General features: G+C 41.1%; 1 protein-coding gene across 2 annotated transcripts in view; it reads left to right on the top strand.

Annotated features, from left to right (window-relative positions):
• The window catches only part of akap13 (A-kinase anchoring protein 13), a 270,096-nt gene that overhangs the window by 112,932 nt on the left and 138,984 nt on the right, over positions 1 to 18,180 (top strand). For both annotated transcript variants that reach the window (XM_030054645.1, XM_030054644.1), the window contains one exon: positions 2,358 to 2,434. In XM_030054645.1, the coding sequence (XP_029910505.1) occupies positions 2,358 to 2,434 (77 nt within the window). The remainder of the gene's footprint in view (positions 1 to 2,357; positions 2,435 to 18,180) is intronic.

Here is an 18,180-nt window from a genome sequence, read left to right as displayed (position 1 = left end):
TATCTTCTGCTGACAGCCACTCATAATTTAACTCTAATGTTGTTTTTGGAAACATGTCCATCTTCGTGCTGTTACAGAACAAAATTTGTTGTACTGTAGATCACAGCCATAAATGTAATCAACAGTTAACACTTAATGTGGAATAATGTTGTATAATTGGCCTTAATGATAAAATGAGGAACAGTTCTGCTGTATAGTTGATTGACTTGCACAGAGTCACACATTTTGATGGGCAAAGTAGCTATGAGTATTTGCAGGCTTTACTCTCTGATTGATTTGCCAGGACAGGGCAGAGGCCCCTTTGGCTGACTGATAGCTCCCAGTGGAGCAGTGACAGCTGAGCAGAGTTTGCTCTCATTTTTACATGACCCCTCCCACTGGGTGAGTGGCTGCTCTGAATCAATGTAAAAAACCAACAGCAAACAAACTTTTCAAATTTCTCAAACGAAACTTACAAAGTCAGTGTACATTTCTTTATGTCTTAAGTTGTTAAGATTTTGTGTTTTCTTTTATGAAGAGGTCATCTGAAAACTACCGTATTTCACCAATTCATCGCTGGGCCGCAAATAGCCGCCTGGTTCTTTTAAACGCCTGGGGTCTGCCCCCATTTTGCGTATTAAACGCCCACACGAATCACCGCCGGGGCGATTATTTGCATTATATTGAGGTAAACCCAAAGTAAGGCTATTCACCTTATTTTTGCAGAAGTAAACAGTTAGCTGCACAATAACTGTGTGGCACTTCCGTTTGCTGTCAAAATAAGAGAGCTAGGTAACGTTAGAAAAAAAAAAGGGTGTACCGTAATCTAAAATCGACCGACTAACTCTTTTTTGACAGAAAACGGAAGTGTCAGAGGGAACGACTCGCAGCGTGAGCGGTTTGCACTATGTTTGTATGTACAGATATGTTTACCTCATGCCTTACAGTACTTTTGTACTAAAAAATATGTTGGACAGTAACTGTCATTACAATAATGGCCTGGTGCAGGTCTGTGTAAAAATAAATAAAGGCCTGCAGCGAATAGCCGCCTGGTTCTTTTAAACGCCTGGGGTCCAAGTTGATTTTGCGTATTTAACTCCCGGGCGATTAATTGGTGAAATACGGTATGTAGATATTTGTGACTAATGCACATTTGAATTCCAGACCAAATAAACTAGTCAAGTCAATTTTATTTATATAGCCCAATATCACAAATTACAAATTTGTCCCAAGGGGCTACATGAATACTAGAATACCTATTGAAGATTAAATTAAATTACATTTATCAGTAGTGATGCTCCTCTTTTTATGTATCATTTTTATGGTTTAGTTAATATTTATGCACTGACTATAGCAATATACTACCACCCTTAGGCATGGAAGGGCGCAAGGGCGTGATTTTGTCTAGAGCGCCAACACAGGTAAAGCCGGCACTGATGGTTATGTCTGGTCTCGTCAACTTAGGGAGTTTTTGTTTTTGTTTTTTTGTTTTGTTTTGTTTTGTTTTGTTTGTTTTCTGGCCACTGGATATGGTGATATTTCAGCATTTCTCAGAATCTTACTTAGACGACTCATCCTGACAGCAGTTGGCATCATCATCCTTACTGGTCACCATGTTATATACTTATTTTTTTGGTATACTGATGGCTAGAAATGAGAAGCTTGTTGATAGGTCAGTGTAATATGGTGGAAAGGACTTGGATAGGTCATTATAGTATGGAAAAGATGCAAAGATAATCCTCTGAATTTTTCACTGTTTCATCTTGATGGAAAGGCCTCTATTTTAAGTAGGTGTTTCTGTGGAGCTGAGGTGGAGCACCTGCTGTAAACATGGCTGAGAACCCATCTTGTCTTTTGACTGAGTGTAACTCAGATATAAAACTAATATTATCTTTAAAGTAGAAGTCTTTTGTACACCTGTCTATTGTTGTTGCACAAGAAGATTTCAGATAATGGAAAAATTCAACAAAATACTATGAAATGTGTTTTTTTTTTTCTTTTCTTTCTTTTTTTTTTTTTCTTTTTCTTTTTTTTTTTTTTTTTTTTGATCTATTGACCTAGAACATCATACTGGATAACACACACATACAATTGTCCCAGCCATAACTCGTACAAATTTATCATAGTCATCACCAAAATTTAGCATGCTCACTTTTCGAATGTCCCTGATAATGGCTATTTCTTCTCTTGATATTCAAAAGATGATTGCCCGCAAGACTTCCAAAGTTGTGTGGATGGGGCTCATAATACAAATACTGACATAAAACATGAGGGTATAGGTAGTACTGATAGATCCAGACAGGAACTTCACTGGTGATAACATGCTTACTGTTCTATTGAAATCTGTAGTGAACACATCCTCTCTGTCTTCTCCTCAGAGCCAGAAACTTTACCAGCAGCAGCAGAACAGCTTCAACAGACCAAGTCGGACACAGCCAGCACACACTATCTGGAGGTGAGTTTATCTTAAGAGGTTAGAGAAAACTAACATTTGGACTGGGTTAGTCTCTTAAACAACATTTGAGTTTTAATTGCTAACATAGGGTGTAAGTTCATCCATGTCTTGATGTGATTTCAATCTGTAATTTCTCCCCAATATTACAGAAGTGGGACTGAAGCTTGAAGCTTTCAGTCACCCATCTCAGCAGAGGGCGCCCTCTGTTGTATATACATTGCCTTACTCCAAAATAATTCACTAAAAAATAATTATTGTTTACCTGAAGACGGAGTGCCTCAGTTCCCTTTTCCTTGGTTGTCTGCACTTTTTACAGAGTATAGGACTTCCTTAGTTTATGTTTGAGATCTACTATTCACCTGCCCAACTGAAGAGCACCTGCCAAGTCAAAAGCCCTATAATATCCAAGCAGCGCTTCCTTTCTCTCTTTTTGCAAACAAAATGGGGTAGTAGCAGGGAAAAATCTTTGGAATTAATACGCAGAAAAAATATTAAAAAGATTTAAATAATAAAGAAGCAAAATAGTGCAACTGTCAGGTTATCATCAACTTGCAGTAGACAGTGCAGCATGCAGTAGAAAGTGACAGAGAAATAGATGTAGATATAAAAAGCATATTTCAAGCATATTTATTTCTAGTTTAAAACACAAGGCTTATCTGTAAATAGATCCTTAGGGTGACAGATTAGAAATTGCAGACAGTTGCACTACATAACAACTGGTGTTGTGTCTGTCAGTAGCCATTTGTCCATGAGCAAGACATTGAACACCCCTCTACTCACTAATTGTAAATCACTCTGAAGTACTGTAAATTGTAAATTACACAATATGGGCTTTAAGCTTTTTCTCTGAGGTGGTGTGGGCCCAGGTGTGCTCATATCCACACTACTTTCCCACGCCTTTCGACGTTAGGCCAGGTCACTGATGCAACCATTTAAATCCTATTCCACTGTTTCCAAATGATGCACTAGTTTGTCCTTTGGACACTGGACTGGTTGGGGTCACAGTGAGAAATATGAGAATGTTCATGACTGGACCCTTAATGTTTGTTTGTGACTCACCGTGTCTTTTTTAGTTGGATGATATCATGTGAGCGACATACCAGAGAGGGTAGGAAGGAAGAAGAGGAGATAGGGAGGTATAAACAAACATACAAATGTCATAGAGATGACAGAAGCATTGTGAAGGGCTAGTTCAGTCAATTAATTAATGAAACTAACTAAACTAAATAAAAGCTAGTAAGTTGAAAGCTAGTAATAAGTCAGTGTAGTATAAAGAAAAAAAACAGTAAAAACAAGTTGTAGTACTTCACTTTAAATGAAATATAATGTAATACTGTGTGTTGCAGTCTTTATAGTGTAACAGTTTACAGTTAAAGGCTTCTTCGACCCTCTGAACAAAATTCATTTTATTTCTTCTCATTTCTTCTTGCTGTGGCCAAAATGCATTTCTTTTTTGTCAGAAATCCCAGCGTCTCAGCTAAAAAATAAAATGTAAAAATACATTTTTTAAAAATTGTATTGAGTAATAAAACAATATTAAAAAAATAAATGAAGGAGACTGTTTGCAGGAGGACCAGGAGGACTTTCCATTTTAACAGGTGTGTAGGATAAAAAAAAAAAAAACCCTAAAAGCTTGATTTGTTAGTTTTACAGTTGCTACATTTTAGTCAATTAAACCTTCTTTTTTCCATTAGTAAACAGATAAATAAATAAATAAATAAACTTTTTAGAAAAAAATTAAAAGTAAGAAATAGTATGAAAAAGTTGAGGGAAAGTAAGTAAATAAAAAGTAATAATAATGATATTATATATGTGATATATATGTAAGTAATAAAAATGATATTTCAAAAAAGGTATTTAAAAAAAATTGAAATATTGCAATTTTTAAGTGTCTTTGACAGCAATGAAGGGAACTTCATTTAAGTTCTAAAGAGCTTGTTGGCAAGCTTGTTAAATAATTGATTCTGATTTTATGTGATGTATAACTTAACATTTCTCATTTGGTGAAGCTTTTGTCCAAACTGCCTTACAATGCGGTGTGTGCAAACATTGTTAGCATGGTTTAGCCCAGTGGGAACTGACCTCCAATTCCTTCAAGTGTTACATTCTTGCTCAACTCACCAAGTCAGGATCATCTGTATATGTGACATGGATCACTGGACATTTAGCACAGAAACTAACCGGTGTCTGTCCATGTGTCTGCACGCACACAGACACACACAGACACACACACATACTCATATGTATATATATATATACATACACTACTCACAAAAAGTTAGGGATATTTGGCTTTCGGGTGAAATTTCAGGATGAACCTAAAATGCATTATAACCTTTACAGGTGAACTTAATGTGACCCTCTGTAAACTTTTGAATGCACATGTCCAACTGTTCAATGTTTCAGTACTTTTTGCACAAGTTGCTGTTCTCTAAGAAGGAGCTTAACGGCAAAATTCACATCAGGTGTTTGATCCATGAATCGACCAATAAATTTCCTGGTTCAATTAGAATTGGTATTTAAACAGTCCTCCTCATCATGCTGTTCACATTTTGACATCATGAGACCAAGACGACACCTAACAATTGATCAGCAGCACCTCGCCATTGCGAGGCTTCAAACAGGATGTTCTCAGACGGAAGTGGCCACTGAGCTTAGAGTGTCACAGAGTGTCATCAGCAGGTTGCAACAGAGATACAGAGAGACTGGAAGAGTCACAGAAAGGCATAGAAGTGGATGTCCTTTGGCCACATCCCACACTGATGACCGCTTCATTGTGAACAGTGCCCTACGGAACCGGATGATGAATGCCACTCAACTCCAGGCACGTTTAAGGGAGGTGAGAGGCACCCAAGTGTCACGTCAGACCATTTGAAACCGTTTACATCAGCATGGTCTGCGTGCTAGATGACCTGCAAGGGTACCTGACCACACCACCAGGCACAGGTGTCATCGTCTTGCATGGGCCAGGGAGCATTTACACTGGACGAGGGACCAGAGGGCCTCAGTGCTGTTCTCTGATGAAAGCCGATTCATGTTGAGCAGAAATGATGGCCGCCAACGATGTTGGAGACGTCAAGGAGAGCCCTATGCATCAGCCACTGTTGTCACCAGACGAGCCTTTGGTGGTGGTGGTACTGTGTGGGCAGGTGTGTCTAGTCAGTACAGAACTGCCCTACACTTTGTGAATGGTACAGTGACAAGCCCATACTACCTGAATAACATCATTAATCCAGTCATTGTGCCCCTGCATGAACAACACAGGCCTAATTTCATCTTCATGGACGACAATGCTCCAGCTCATCGAGGTCGTATCATTAGGGAATGGTTGCTGGAGACTGGGGTACCTCAGATGGAGTGGCCTGCACTTTCTCCAGACCTGAATACCATAGAAAACCTATGGGATCAGCTGAGTCGCCGTGTAGAGGCTCGGAGCTCTGTAGCCCAGAACCTCAATGTCCTGAGGGCCGCCCTTCAAGAAGAGTGGGATGCCATGCCTCAGCAGACAATAAGTCGACTTGTGAACAGCATGAGACGTCGTTGTCAAGCTGTAATTGATGCTCAAGGGCACATGACAAGTTATTGAGACACTGACATTTTTTGTTGTGGTATATCCACCACTGTTGTTGGCTTTTGTTTCAAGAAATTGTTTGAGATGAGGAAATCACCAGTGTATGCTTCTACTTAAATGCCCTACTTTCATGATATAATATCACTGTTGCGTGAACTTTTTACATTTTCCATAAATTTCACCCGAAAGCCAAATTTCCCTAACTTTTTGTGAGTAGTGTATATATATACACACACACACACAGCATACACCCAGTCACAGAAGTTGTAGTTTGCTGTTTTTTGCTCTCTCTCTCTCTCTCTCTCTCTCTCTCTCTCCCTCCCCCTCTGTCTCTTTCTATGTGTTTTGGAATCCCTTTCTCTGAGTCACAACTGGACGGTGTGCAGCTGTTGCCATGGTGACAGCTGTGTTTGTGTGCTGCTGATTGTTTACAGATGGAATTGGTTGTCTCCACTTAATGGCTGTTTCTGCTCTGTTCCAGCCAGTCTATGCTCAAAGAAATTTTAGTTAAGTATGGTAAATATTAGAAATTGCAAATTGGTTCTGTTTTTCTTCAGATTTGATAATTTTACTGCATCTTTATTATGTAATGTAGTTTGAATTTCCTGTGTATATTGATTTATATGGCCTATATAAATAAAGCACAATATAGCACAACAAAACTGGTCCCAAAATGACACTTATTTACAGTTGTTTGTGAAAGTATTATCAGGTCGTTTCCTCCTGGCACAAGATTACAATGTGGATTTTTCTTGTAGCCGCTACCTGTCAGATCTGCTTACATTTCAAGAAAGGAAATACATTTTCTCTATCTCTATCTATCTGTCTATCTGTCTGTCTATTTTACAGAAGGCCATAGACACCTAGTGTGTTTACACTTATTCAAATATACTGTGCATTCAGAAAATATTCAGACCCCCTTCACTTTTTTCACTTTTGTTATGTTGCAGCCTTATGCTACAATCTTTTAAATTCATTTTTTTGTCATTAATCTACACTCAGTACCCTATAATGACAAAGTGAAAACAGAATTAGAATTTTTTTCAAATTTATTAAAAAGGAAAAACTCAAATCACATTGACATAAGTATTCAGACCCTTTGCAGCAATACTTGAAATTTAGCTCAGGTGCCTCCCATTTCTCTTGATCGTTGCTGAGATGTTTCTACGCCTTGATTAGACTCCACCTGTGGAAAATTAAATTGACTGGGCATGATTTGGAAAGGCACACACCTCTCTATAGAAGACCTCAAAGCTGACAATGCATATCAGAGCAAAAACCAAGCCATGAAGTCAAAGGAACTGCCTGCAGAGCTCAGAGACAGGATTGTTGCAAGGCACAGATCTGGGGAAGGCTACAAAAAAAGTTCTGCTGCACTGAAGGTTCCCAAGAGCATAGTGGCCTCCATAATTCTCAAATGGAAGAAGTTTGGCACAACCAGGACTCTTCCAAGAGTGGTTGCTTGGCCAAACTGAGCTGTGGGATAAGGGCCTTCGTAAGAAAGATTACAAAGAACCTGATGGTCACTTTGACTGAGCTCCAGAGTGGCCCTCCACCGATCTGGGCTTTATTGCAAAGTGGCTAGATGGAAGCCTCTCCTCAGTGCAAAACACATGAATGCACTGTATCAACACTATACAAAACACTTCCACAGCATTACCACTGTTATAGTATGTGTCATTATGTGACATTATGTTAAAGCAATTAATTATATTAAAAAAGAAAACAACTAACAAGCTGATTTGGGTGCATGGTACCACTAAGGTTGATACATACATCTCTTGATGCACTTGGACACATCATCAGTGAAGTACCTGGAGTCATAGGGGGTTTTGGGTCTTTCAACTTCAGACCCTCACCCAGGTGACCCGGCCAGGAGTGATCAATTCCCGGCCTGTGTCCAAGAAGCATTAGTCCACTACTTGTCCCTTGTAATCCATAGGCATCTTGAGGCCTTCTCCAGCTTCTAAGGCTCTGCTGATGGCTTTGCTTTTGCGTGCTCCAGTGATACCCAGGAGGCTGTAAGCCTTGCACAGGGATCTTTCCTGCAAAACCCCTGCTCCCCACTTCAATGGGTATGCACCATGCATGCCACCCCTGTCTGCGGCAATCCTCCACCAGCTCTGCATACTTCTCCATCTTCCTTTCGCTAGCCTTCTCCATCCTCTCTTCCGAGGGCACTGTTAGCTCAAGCCTGACCGTCTGTTTGGATGTTTCAGAGAACAGTGCGATGTCTGGCCTGAGGCTGTCTCTGTGATGGTTTCTGGAAATCTGAGTTGTTTCCTCAGGTCCACCCTTCCTCATCTGCCAGTCACGTGCTGTTCCCAGGAAGCTTGCTTGGGCTTTTGCTTGGGAATTGGGATGTTCTCCCGCTCAAACAAATGTAATCTGGCGTCTTGATGGTTGTAGGTGCTTGCTTTGGTCAACAGCACTGCAGATGGACTCTGCAACCACCTGTAACCACCTGCACCACCTGGTCATGGCACCAACGGTAGTGGCCTTCGCGAAGTGCTTTGGGACAACTACTGAAAATATGCGATACTTGATGTAACTTGTAACTTGATGCGGTAAGGTTAAGGCTTCCACAGCTCAGCCCATGAGATCTTTCTGTCCATTGCTTGTTCCCATCTAGTCCATGCATCCTGTTGCCTCAGTCTCACCATTTGGTTTGCACACTCCTCCTCGACCCCAGCTCTCACCTCCTTTTGGACAATATCCCGCCTCTCCTTGCCTTTTAGATTGCTGTAGCTTGTTGTTGAAATGCTACCCAATCCTGCATGGCCAGTTGCCACAGATTCCAGCAGTGCTCTGTGACAAAGCTTTGACTCCGCCTGGTCCATTTCCTCCTGTGCCCTCTACTTTCTCTCATCCTCACCTCAATGCCAGCTTGGAAAACCCTCTGATCGCTGGATTCCTTGTACTACAGCCACTCCCTTGAGCTAACCTTGAACTCTCAGAGGCTGCTGATGGGGAGTGTTGTTCATATTGCCATAGAGGCCGATGCTGCTTTTAGGCAATCCCAACCATCTTAGGGAGGATGCTATGCTGGTATATCCAGGCTTTGAATTTTCCTGACTGGAATAGCTGGAAGACTGGAATGGTTAGAAAATGAATGTGATCTTACCTTATGCTATTGTGTGACGAATGTCTATGAGTGAAGGAAAGAGCGATGAGTGTGTATGCCAGGCAGGTAGTGTGTATGTGTGTTCATGTGTGTGTTTGTGTGAGAGAGATACAGACTGTGCTAAAACATTTTTGTCATATCATATTTTTTTATTAATCGTGTGGTTTGTTTTTTGCATATATCTATTGATTTTTACCCTCCTATTATGTTTGGGGTCAATTTGACCCCAGCCCAGTTTAACATCTCTGAATAAATGATTAACATCATTTTTTTTTTTTTTTTTTTTTTTGCTTCATATTTAATGAGTTTTCCTAATGTAATGGGTACTACTGGGTAAACATGAAATTCACATGATGATATGTTTTCAATGTCCTGTACACACGTTGTAACGCATCAGTTATAAATAACAAAAATCTGTACTTAGAAATAATATACAGCCATTAAAACACCAAAAATTTTTCTTTCTTTTCAATTTTAGGTCAATCAGTGAGATTTTATGGTGATTTGCATATTTTTCCATTGTCATGTAATAGGAATACTGGATATGATGTATAGGATGTATAAGTGGAGGTGGGGGGTAGTTATTAGGGTTGAGCCGGATACTCGGCTGAAACAAGTATCCGGTACGGATAAAGTACTTTTGCCGAGTACGAGTATTATCCGAGTAATATGAGTCAATATCCGTGCTCGTGATGAATGAAAATTCTCATTGGGTAGCTGACTGTGTCCACATTGTGTGAAAGGCCAGTGACACACAGCGACCCTCCCCTACGCCGTGTGCGCCACTCACACACACACACACACACAGGGACAACTTCAGCTGTCACTCACTCAGGTGTGACAGCTCACGTCACGTCTCTCTTCAGTAGCTTCAGGTTTTTTCAGCTCGCTCTTCCCTCGGTTTGTAATCACTGATAGTAGAGTTTCTGCTAAACTTGATCGGTAACAGACGCAGTGCTTTTGAGCAGACAGGCTGAAACCGACTTGCTTCGCGTCTCTCACTGCTGACATACCTTTTTTTTTTTCATCAGCTGCTCGCTCTTACCAGCTGGTTTTTGATAATAAAGTCAGTTGGAAAACTTTGCTGGTACTGGACGCGGTGCAGAGTCACAGTCTTAACACACACACCACTTACACACATACACTATATTACCAAAAGTATTCGCTCACCTGCCTTTACTCATACTATGAACTGAAGTGCCATCCCATTCCTAACCCATAGAGTTCAATATGATGTCGGTCCACCTTTTGCAGCTATTACAGCTTCAACTCTTCTGGGAAGACTGTCCACAAGGTTGAGGAGAGTGTTTATAGGAATTTTTGACCATTCTTCCAAAAGCGCATTGGTGAGGTCACACACTGATGTTGGTCGAGAAGGCCTGGCTCGCAGTCTTCGCTCTAATTCATCCCAAAGGTGTTCTATCGGGTTCAGGTCAGGACTCTGTGCAGGCCAGTCAAGTTCATCCACACCAGACTCTGTCATCCATGTCTTTATGGACCTTGCTTTGTGCACTGGTGCACAGTCATGTTGGAAGAGGAAGGGGCCCGCTCCAAACTGTTCCCACAAGGTTGGGAGCATGGAATTGTCCAAAATGTTTTGGTATCCTGAAGCATTCAAAGTTCCTTTCACTGGAACTAAGGGGCCAAGCCCAGCTCCTGAAAAACAACCCCACACCATAATTCCTCCTCCACCAAATTTCACAGTCGGCACAATGCAGTCTGAAATGTACCGTTCTCCTGGCAACCTCCAAACCCAGACTCGTCCATCAGATTGCCAGATGGAAAAGCGTGATTCATCACTCCAGAGAACGCGTCTCCACTGCTCTAGAGGCCAGTGGCGGCGTGCTTTACACCATTGCATCCGACGCTTTGCATTGCACTTGGTGATGTGTGGCTTGGCTGCAGCTGCTCGGCCATGGAAACCCATTCCATGAAGCTCTCTGCGTACTGTACTTGGGCTAATCTGAAGGTCACATGAAGTTTGTAGCTCTGTAGCAATTGACTGTGCAGAAAGTCGGCGACCTCTTTGCACTATGCGCTTCAGCATCCGCTGACCCCTCTCCGTCACTTTACGTGGCCTACCACTTCGTGGCTGAGTTGCTGTTGTTCCCAAACGCTTCCATTTTGTTATAATAGAGCTGACAGTTGACTGTGGAATATTTAGGAGCGAGGAAATTTCAACACTGGATTTGTTGCACAGGTGGCATCCTATGACAGTTCCACGCTGGAATTCACTGAGCTCCTGAGAGCGGCCCATTCTTTCACAAATGTCTTGTTTCACAGTCTGCATGCCTGAGTGCTTGATTTTATACACCTGTGGCCAGGCCAAGTGATTAGGACACCTGATTCTGATCATTTGAATGGGTGAGCGAATACTTTTGGTAATATAGTGTACATTAGCTGAACACATAAAGTACTTTATTATTTCTATTTTATTTTGACTGCATGCACTGAGAGTGTGACACTTTCTCACTGTAGTTCATAAAAAATGAATAAAGTAGTAGCATAAATATTACAAATTAAGCTATATATATATATATATATATATATATATATATATATATACTGTATACACACACACACACACACACACACACACACTCTCTAGTACTTCATAATTGCCTACTGCATGTGTTGTATTCATTGATGCACTTAAGAATATTCATGTTCTGTGTTTTTAAAAAAAATTTGTTCTGTAAATAGTTTGTTTACTATTGTGATCAAAAACATTGATCTGAAGCTCAATTCTGAGGCTGTTTCTGCAAATAGTTTTCCAATGACCAATAAATATAGCAACTTCTGATCAACCCATATCAATTTCAGGCTTAAAATAAGATACCAGTTAAGCTCCACACATTTCCGGTCAAACCCTGTCAACTTCCGGTTTAAGCACCACCCACTTTCGGTTTAGGCCCCGCCCGTTCTGAGTGTGCATGTGGATACAGATAATGTAGATGGTTAAACAGATACAGATACAGATAAAGATAGTGGTGTTCTTGCTCATCCCTACTAGTTATGTTTTATGTGAAGGGCTATTTAGGTTGTCAACAAAGAAGCATAAAGTACTTGGCACATAAACTTTGATAACAATTTTAGTTATAATAATTTTGTGGAGGTTTAAACTACTGGGGTCAAATTGACCCCAAACATAAAAGATGTTCATAAATTTGAACATAACAGGAGGGTTATGTCCCAAGCCCCCTAAAAAAAAAGAAAGAAAAAAAGGGAAAAACAGGCCCAAGCCTGGCCCAGACCCAAGCTAGTTCTGTGAAAATCAGCCTGAAGTCCGGTCCCCATCTGGCAACAGCTCAGGCTTGGACCAGCATGCTGGCAATAATAATTGATCAAAATTATGACTTTTATGTTGTTCTCTGGTGACATTTAACATTGCAATGGATTGTGCAGAATAAATCCTAGTGGAGGCTTCTGCTGGTGACATTAAATAATTTAATATTGCTAGTAAATAGTGCAGAGTTAGACCTAGCAGAGCCTCCTAGTGGTGACATTAAATAATGTTGAACTAACCTGCTGGAGCCACCTAGTGGTTACAGTAAATATTGCCTGGGATGGTGCAGAATGAAACATAGCTGGAGCCTCCTAATGTTGACATTAAATATTGCTAGGTACAGGGTTCTGGCAAGCACAGCCCTGCTGTTCTAATTTGCAGCTATAATTAAACACTGTATCTTCTCTATCCATTCTTTCTCTCTTCCTCAACTTGACAACCTTTCTGTCTGTTGTAAGAGTGAAAGTACATCTGCTCTCTCTGGATAGAATATCATTTTTAGTGTGCTTGTATGCTTGTGAGAGAGAGAGGTACCAGAGGGATGAGAGGGAATTTGTTTAAGTCCAGGACTAATGCAATGGGTGGAGTGCGTGAGAGAGAGGAATGGAAGGACTGAGGGAAAAAGGAAAAGAGTGGGATGGAGGGAGGGGCTGAAGCTATGAACAGATGTGGGCAGAGAGTCTCATTTTCCAGCCGTAACTGCTGTGAGACGGGAACACAAACTGTGCCCATTTTACTGGATTATGCATTGGAATATGGGAAAGCAGTGCCTGGTTTAGTTTTGTCCCCTCTATTAACAGCGGTAAAACTGTCAATGTTAAAGTTAAACGTACTTGATCATTTTTTTTGTTTTGTTTTATCTCTGTTATCAGTACTAACATTGTGATTGTGTGCTCGACTTGTAGTTCACATCGATACATACTTTACTTTGGGTCTTTTCTCTTTAATTTAGTGTTATTTCAGTTGGTGTGGTGTATTTTTTTCTCAGTTAACTTCAAATTGGTTTTAAGAAAAAAAAAAAGACCCACAGATTGGGAGAGTGCAAGCTGAGCCGTTTTTCTGGGCACTCCACCCTCCTCTATTTGCTTTATTCATTTTTCAGACAGTAGAGAGAGGCCCAACAGTTAAGTATCATCCAACGCAGAACCTGTGGGGTGGCTAATATGTTGTCTGTGTATTAGCACATTGCATGCCAAACAGCTGGAATGACTCGAGTCTTGACAGTGTGCAACAGCCAGCATGTATGAGAGACACAAGCGAAGGTACAGCTTCTGTGCCAAAGGAGAAAGGACGGTGGATGTGGTGTTAATTAAGGTAGGTGCATATGTGTTTTGTGACTGTACAAGCAGTATTCCTTAAAGTACATTTAATAAAAAGACTTATTTATTGTGGTGGTAGGATAACAGCAGGCTAATGCTGCTCTCTTTAAAAGCCTTTGTCTTAGGACAGCTGATTAAAGTTTTCTCTTAAAACCCAAGTATTGGGACAAGGAACTGAAGATCTTATTAAAGCCTAACTGTTGGGACACGGAAAAGCATCAATCAGTGGCAATACAAACACTGAAGACAACTCTTCCAGTGCTTTTGGTGTTTAAATAAAAGAGCCAGTGTTTTGATATGCATGGAATCTGTTTTTCTGTACTTTCATGGGTAGATGTGATGATGATATCCTTGAACAAATTAATGGTTAGACACTGGCTAAAGTTGCTGCTGGAGGAGAAACTGGTCAGAGCAAACTCAGAATACACACACACATATATCTATCTATCTATCTATCTATATACGTATACATATATCTATCTATCTATATCTATCTATATCTATATATAGATACATAGATAGATATAGATAGATAGATATATGTATGTGTGTGTGTGTGTGTGTGTATACACAGTCATGGACGAAAGTATTGGCACCTCTGGAATTTTTTCCAGAAAATACACCATTTCTCCCAGAAATTGTTGCAATTACAAATGTGTTTTTGGTATACACGTTTATTTCTTGTATGTGCACTGGAACAACACAAAAATGCAGAAGAAAAAAGTTCAGTTTGTCAAAGTCAAAGTCAAATTTGACATCATTTTACACAAAACTCCAAAAATGGACTGGACAAAATTATTGGCACCCTTTTAGAACTGTGGGTAAATCATTTTATGTCAAGCGTGTGATGCTCGTTTAACAGGTGAGTTTAAACTCACTTGTGGCAAGTAACAGGTGCCGGCAATATAGAAATCACAACTGAAGCCAGTTAGAATGTATAAAAGTTGACTCAACCTTTGTGTTGTGTGCCTGTGTGTGTCACACCATGCATGGAGAAGAGAAAGAAGAGCCAAGAATTGTCTGAGGAATTAAGAAGCAAAATTGTTTAAAAATATGAACAATCTCAACCATAACGTTTTCTTTTTACGTACAATTTTAGAAAAACGAAGGTTTTACCTTCTTGACAGTTTCGGCGTGAATCTTCCGCCTTCATCAGAAGCGTCACCAGAATGTTAGATGGTGACGTGCCTTATCAGCTGGTGTTACGGAGGCGTAACTGTCAAGAAGGTAAAACCTTCGTTTTTCTAAAATTGTCCGTAAAAAGAAAACGTTATGGTAATCTACTGAGGACATAATGAACCTACACCACCTATGAACAATCTCAAGGTTACAAGACCATCTCCAGAGATCTTGAAGTTCCTTTGTCCACTGTGCTCAATATAATCAAGAAGTTTATAACCCATAGAACTGTGGCTAATCTCCCTGGATATGGATGGAAGAGAAAAATTGACGAAAGAATGCAATGCAGAATAGTTCGAATGGTGGATAAACATCCTCAGTCAACCTCCACACATATTCAGGCTGTCCTGCAGACTCAGGGTGCAAAAGTGTCAGCTTGGACCATAAGTCGTCATCTGAATGAGATGAAGCGCTATGGCAGGAGACCGAGGAGAACCCCACTGCTGACACAGAGACATAAAAAAGCCAGACTGGAGTTTGCAAAAATGTACCTGAGTAAGCCTCAATCCTGCTGGGAGAACGTTTTGTGGACAGATGAGACTAGGGTAGAGCCTTTTGGCAAAACACGTCATTCTACTGTTTACAGAAAACGAAATGAGGCCTGCAAAGACAAGAACTCCCTACAGTACCTACAGTCAAACATGGTGGAGGTTCAAAGATGTTTTGGGGTTGTTTTGCTGCCTCTGGCACTGGGTGCCTCGACTGTGTGCAAGGAATCATGAAATCTGGAGACTACCAAAAGAATTTGGGCCGCAATGTAGGGCCTAGTGTCAGAAAGCTGGGTCTGCGTCAGAGGTCATGGGTGTTCCAGCAGGACAATGACCCGAAACACAAACAAAGCACCAAGAAATGGTTGGAGACAAAGCGCTAGAGAGTTCTGAAGTGGCCAGCAATGAGTCTGGATCTAAATCCCATTGAACAGCTATGGAGAGATCTCAAAATTGCTGTTGCAAGAAGGCACCCTTTAAACTTGAGAGACCTGGAGCAGTTTGCAAAAGAAGAGTGGTCCAAAATTCCAGTTGAGAGGTGTAAAGCCCAACACACACCGGCGCGTCACCTGACGCACCCAACACAAACTGGAAGCGTCGCGCTGTAGAACGTCAACCGGCGTTAACTGGGAAAAAAAAAAAAAAAAAAAAACTAGACTACATACCACGGAAAAAAGACAAATCAACCAGATCAACCAGCATTGTCTGACAGGCTACCATAACGTTATATCCAGTGATGGGCAGTAGCTTATTGATCAAAGAGTGCAGTAGTTTCAGTTATGTTTAAAGTGGAAAACCAGGAAAAAACGGTGCATATAACGGACATGTTTACTGCAATATATCCTTCAAACCAGCAGAGCCCTTATTTGTAATGTAAACTAGATCTGTTTGACTGACAGTTTTATTAAAATACAGGAAAGTGCCACAGAAGCAGAGAAGAAGAGCAGCTACGGAAGCTGGGATGGACATCCAGAAGGGAGAAAATACGCTTTTTCAGGCGCGTCGACGCTGGAAATAGGACAGTGGCGTGAAAAGTAGCGGCGCGGCACGTTGACGCGCGTCTAGCCGCTGCCGGTGTGCGGACATACATAGAACATAATGGGGGCGGCTGTTTGACGCGCGTCGTATGCCGCCAGTGTGTGTTGGGCTTAAGAAGCTTGTCGATGGTTATAGGAAGCGATTGGTTTCAGTTATTTTTTCCAAAGGGTATGCAACCAAATATTAAGTTGAGGTTGCCAACAATTTTGTCTGGCCCATTTTTTGAGTTTTCTGTAAAATTATGTATAATTTGGCTTTTTTCTTCTGCTTTTTTTGTGTTGCTCCAATGCACATAAAGGAAAGAAAGGTGTATACCAAAAACATTTGTAATTGCAACAATTTCTGGGAGAAATGGTGTATTTTCTGGAAAAATTCCAGGGGTGCCAATACTTTTGTCCATGACTGTATGTTTATATACAGTACAGGCCAAAAGTTTGGACACACCTTCTCATTCAATGCGTTTTCTTTATTTTCATGACTATTTACATTGTAGATTCTAACTGAAGGAATCAAAACTATGAATGAACACATGTGGAGTTATGTACTTAACAAAAAAAGGTGAAATAACTGAAAACATGTTTTATATTCTAGTTTCTTCAAAATAGCCACCTTTTGCTCTGATTACTGCTTTGCACACTCTTGGCATTCTCTCGATGAGCTTCAAGAGGTAGTCACCTGAAAAGGTTTTCCAACAGTCTTGAAGGAGTTCCCAGAGGTGTTTAGCACTTGTTGGCCCCTTTGCCTTCACTCTGCAGTCCAGTGTACCCCAAACCATCTCGACTGGGTTCAGGTCCGGTGACTGTGGAGGCACTCCATCACTCTCCTTCTTGGTCAAATAGCCCTTACACAGCCTGGAGGTGTGTTTGGGGTCATTGTCCTGTTGAAAAATAAATGATGGTCCAACTAAACGCAAACCGGATGGGATGGCATGTCGCTCCAGGATGCTGTGGTAGCCATGCTGGTTCAGTGTGCCTTCAATTTTGAATAAATCCCCAACAGTGTCACCAGCAAAACAGCCCCACACCATCACATCTCCTCCTCCATGCTTCACAGTGGGAACCAGGCATGTGGAATCCATCCGTTCACCTTTTCTGCATCTCACAAAGACACGGCGGTTGGAACCAAAGATCTCAAATTTGGACACATCAGACCAAAGCACAGATTTCCACTGGTCTAATGTCCATTCCTTGTGTTTCTTGGCCCAAACAAATCTCTTCTGCTTGTTGCCTCTCCTTAGCAGTGGTTTCCTAGCAGCTATTTGACCGTGAAGGCCTGATTCGTGCAGTCTCCTCTTACCAGTTGTTCTAGAGATGAGTCTGCTGCTAGAACTCTGTGTGGCATTTATCTGCTCTCTGATCTGAGCTGCTGTTAACTTGCGATTTCTGAGGCTGGTGACTCGGATGAACTTGTCCTCAGAAGCAGAGGTGACTCTTGGTCTTCCTTTCCTGGGTCGGTCCTCATGTGTGCCAGTTTCGTTGTAGCGCTTGATGGTTTTTGCGACTCCACTTGGGGACACATTTAAAGTTTTTGCAATTTTCCGGACTGACTGACCTTCATTTCTTAAAGTAATGATGGCCACTCGTTTTTTTTTAGTTAGCTGATTGGTTCTTGCCATAATATGAATTTTAACAGTTGTCCAATAGGGCTGTCGGCTGTGTAGTAACCTGACTTCTGCACAACCCAACTGATGGTCCCAACCCCATTGATAAAGCAAGAAATTCCACTAATTAACCCTGATAAG

Source organism: Myripristis murdjan, chromosome 6 (assembly GCF_902150065.1).
Source record: "Myripristis murdjan chromosome 6, fMyrMur1.1, whole genome shotgun sequence".
In the NCBI taxonomy this organism is placed as follows: domain Eukaryota; kingdom Metazoa; phylum Chordata; class Actinopteri; order Holocentriformes; family Holocentridae; genus Myripristis; species Myripristis murdjan.
Note: the sequence above shows the minus strand (reverse complement) of the source record. Positions and strands in the feature narration are given on the sequence as shown.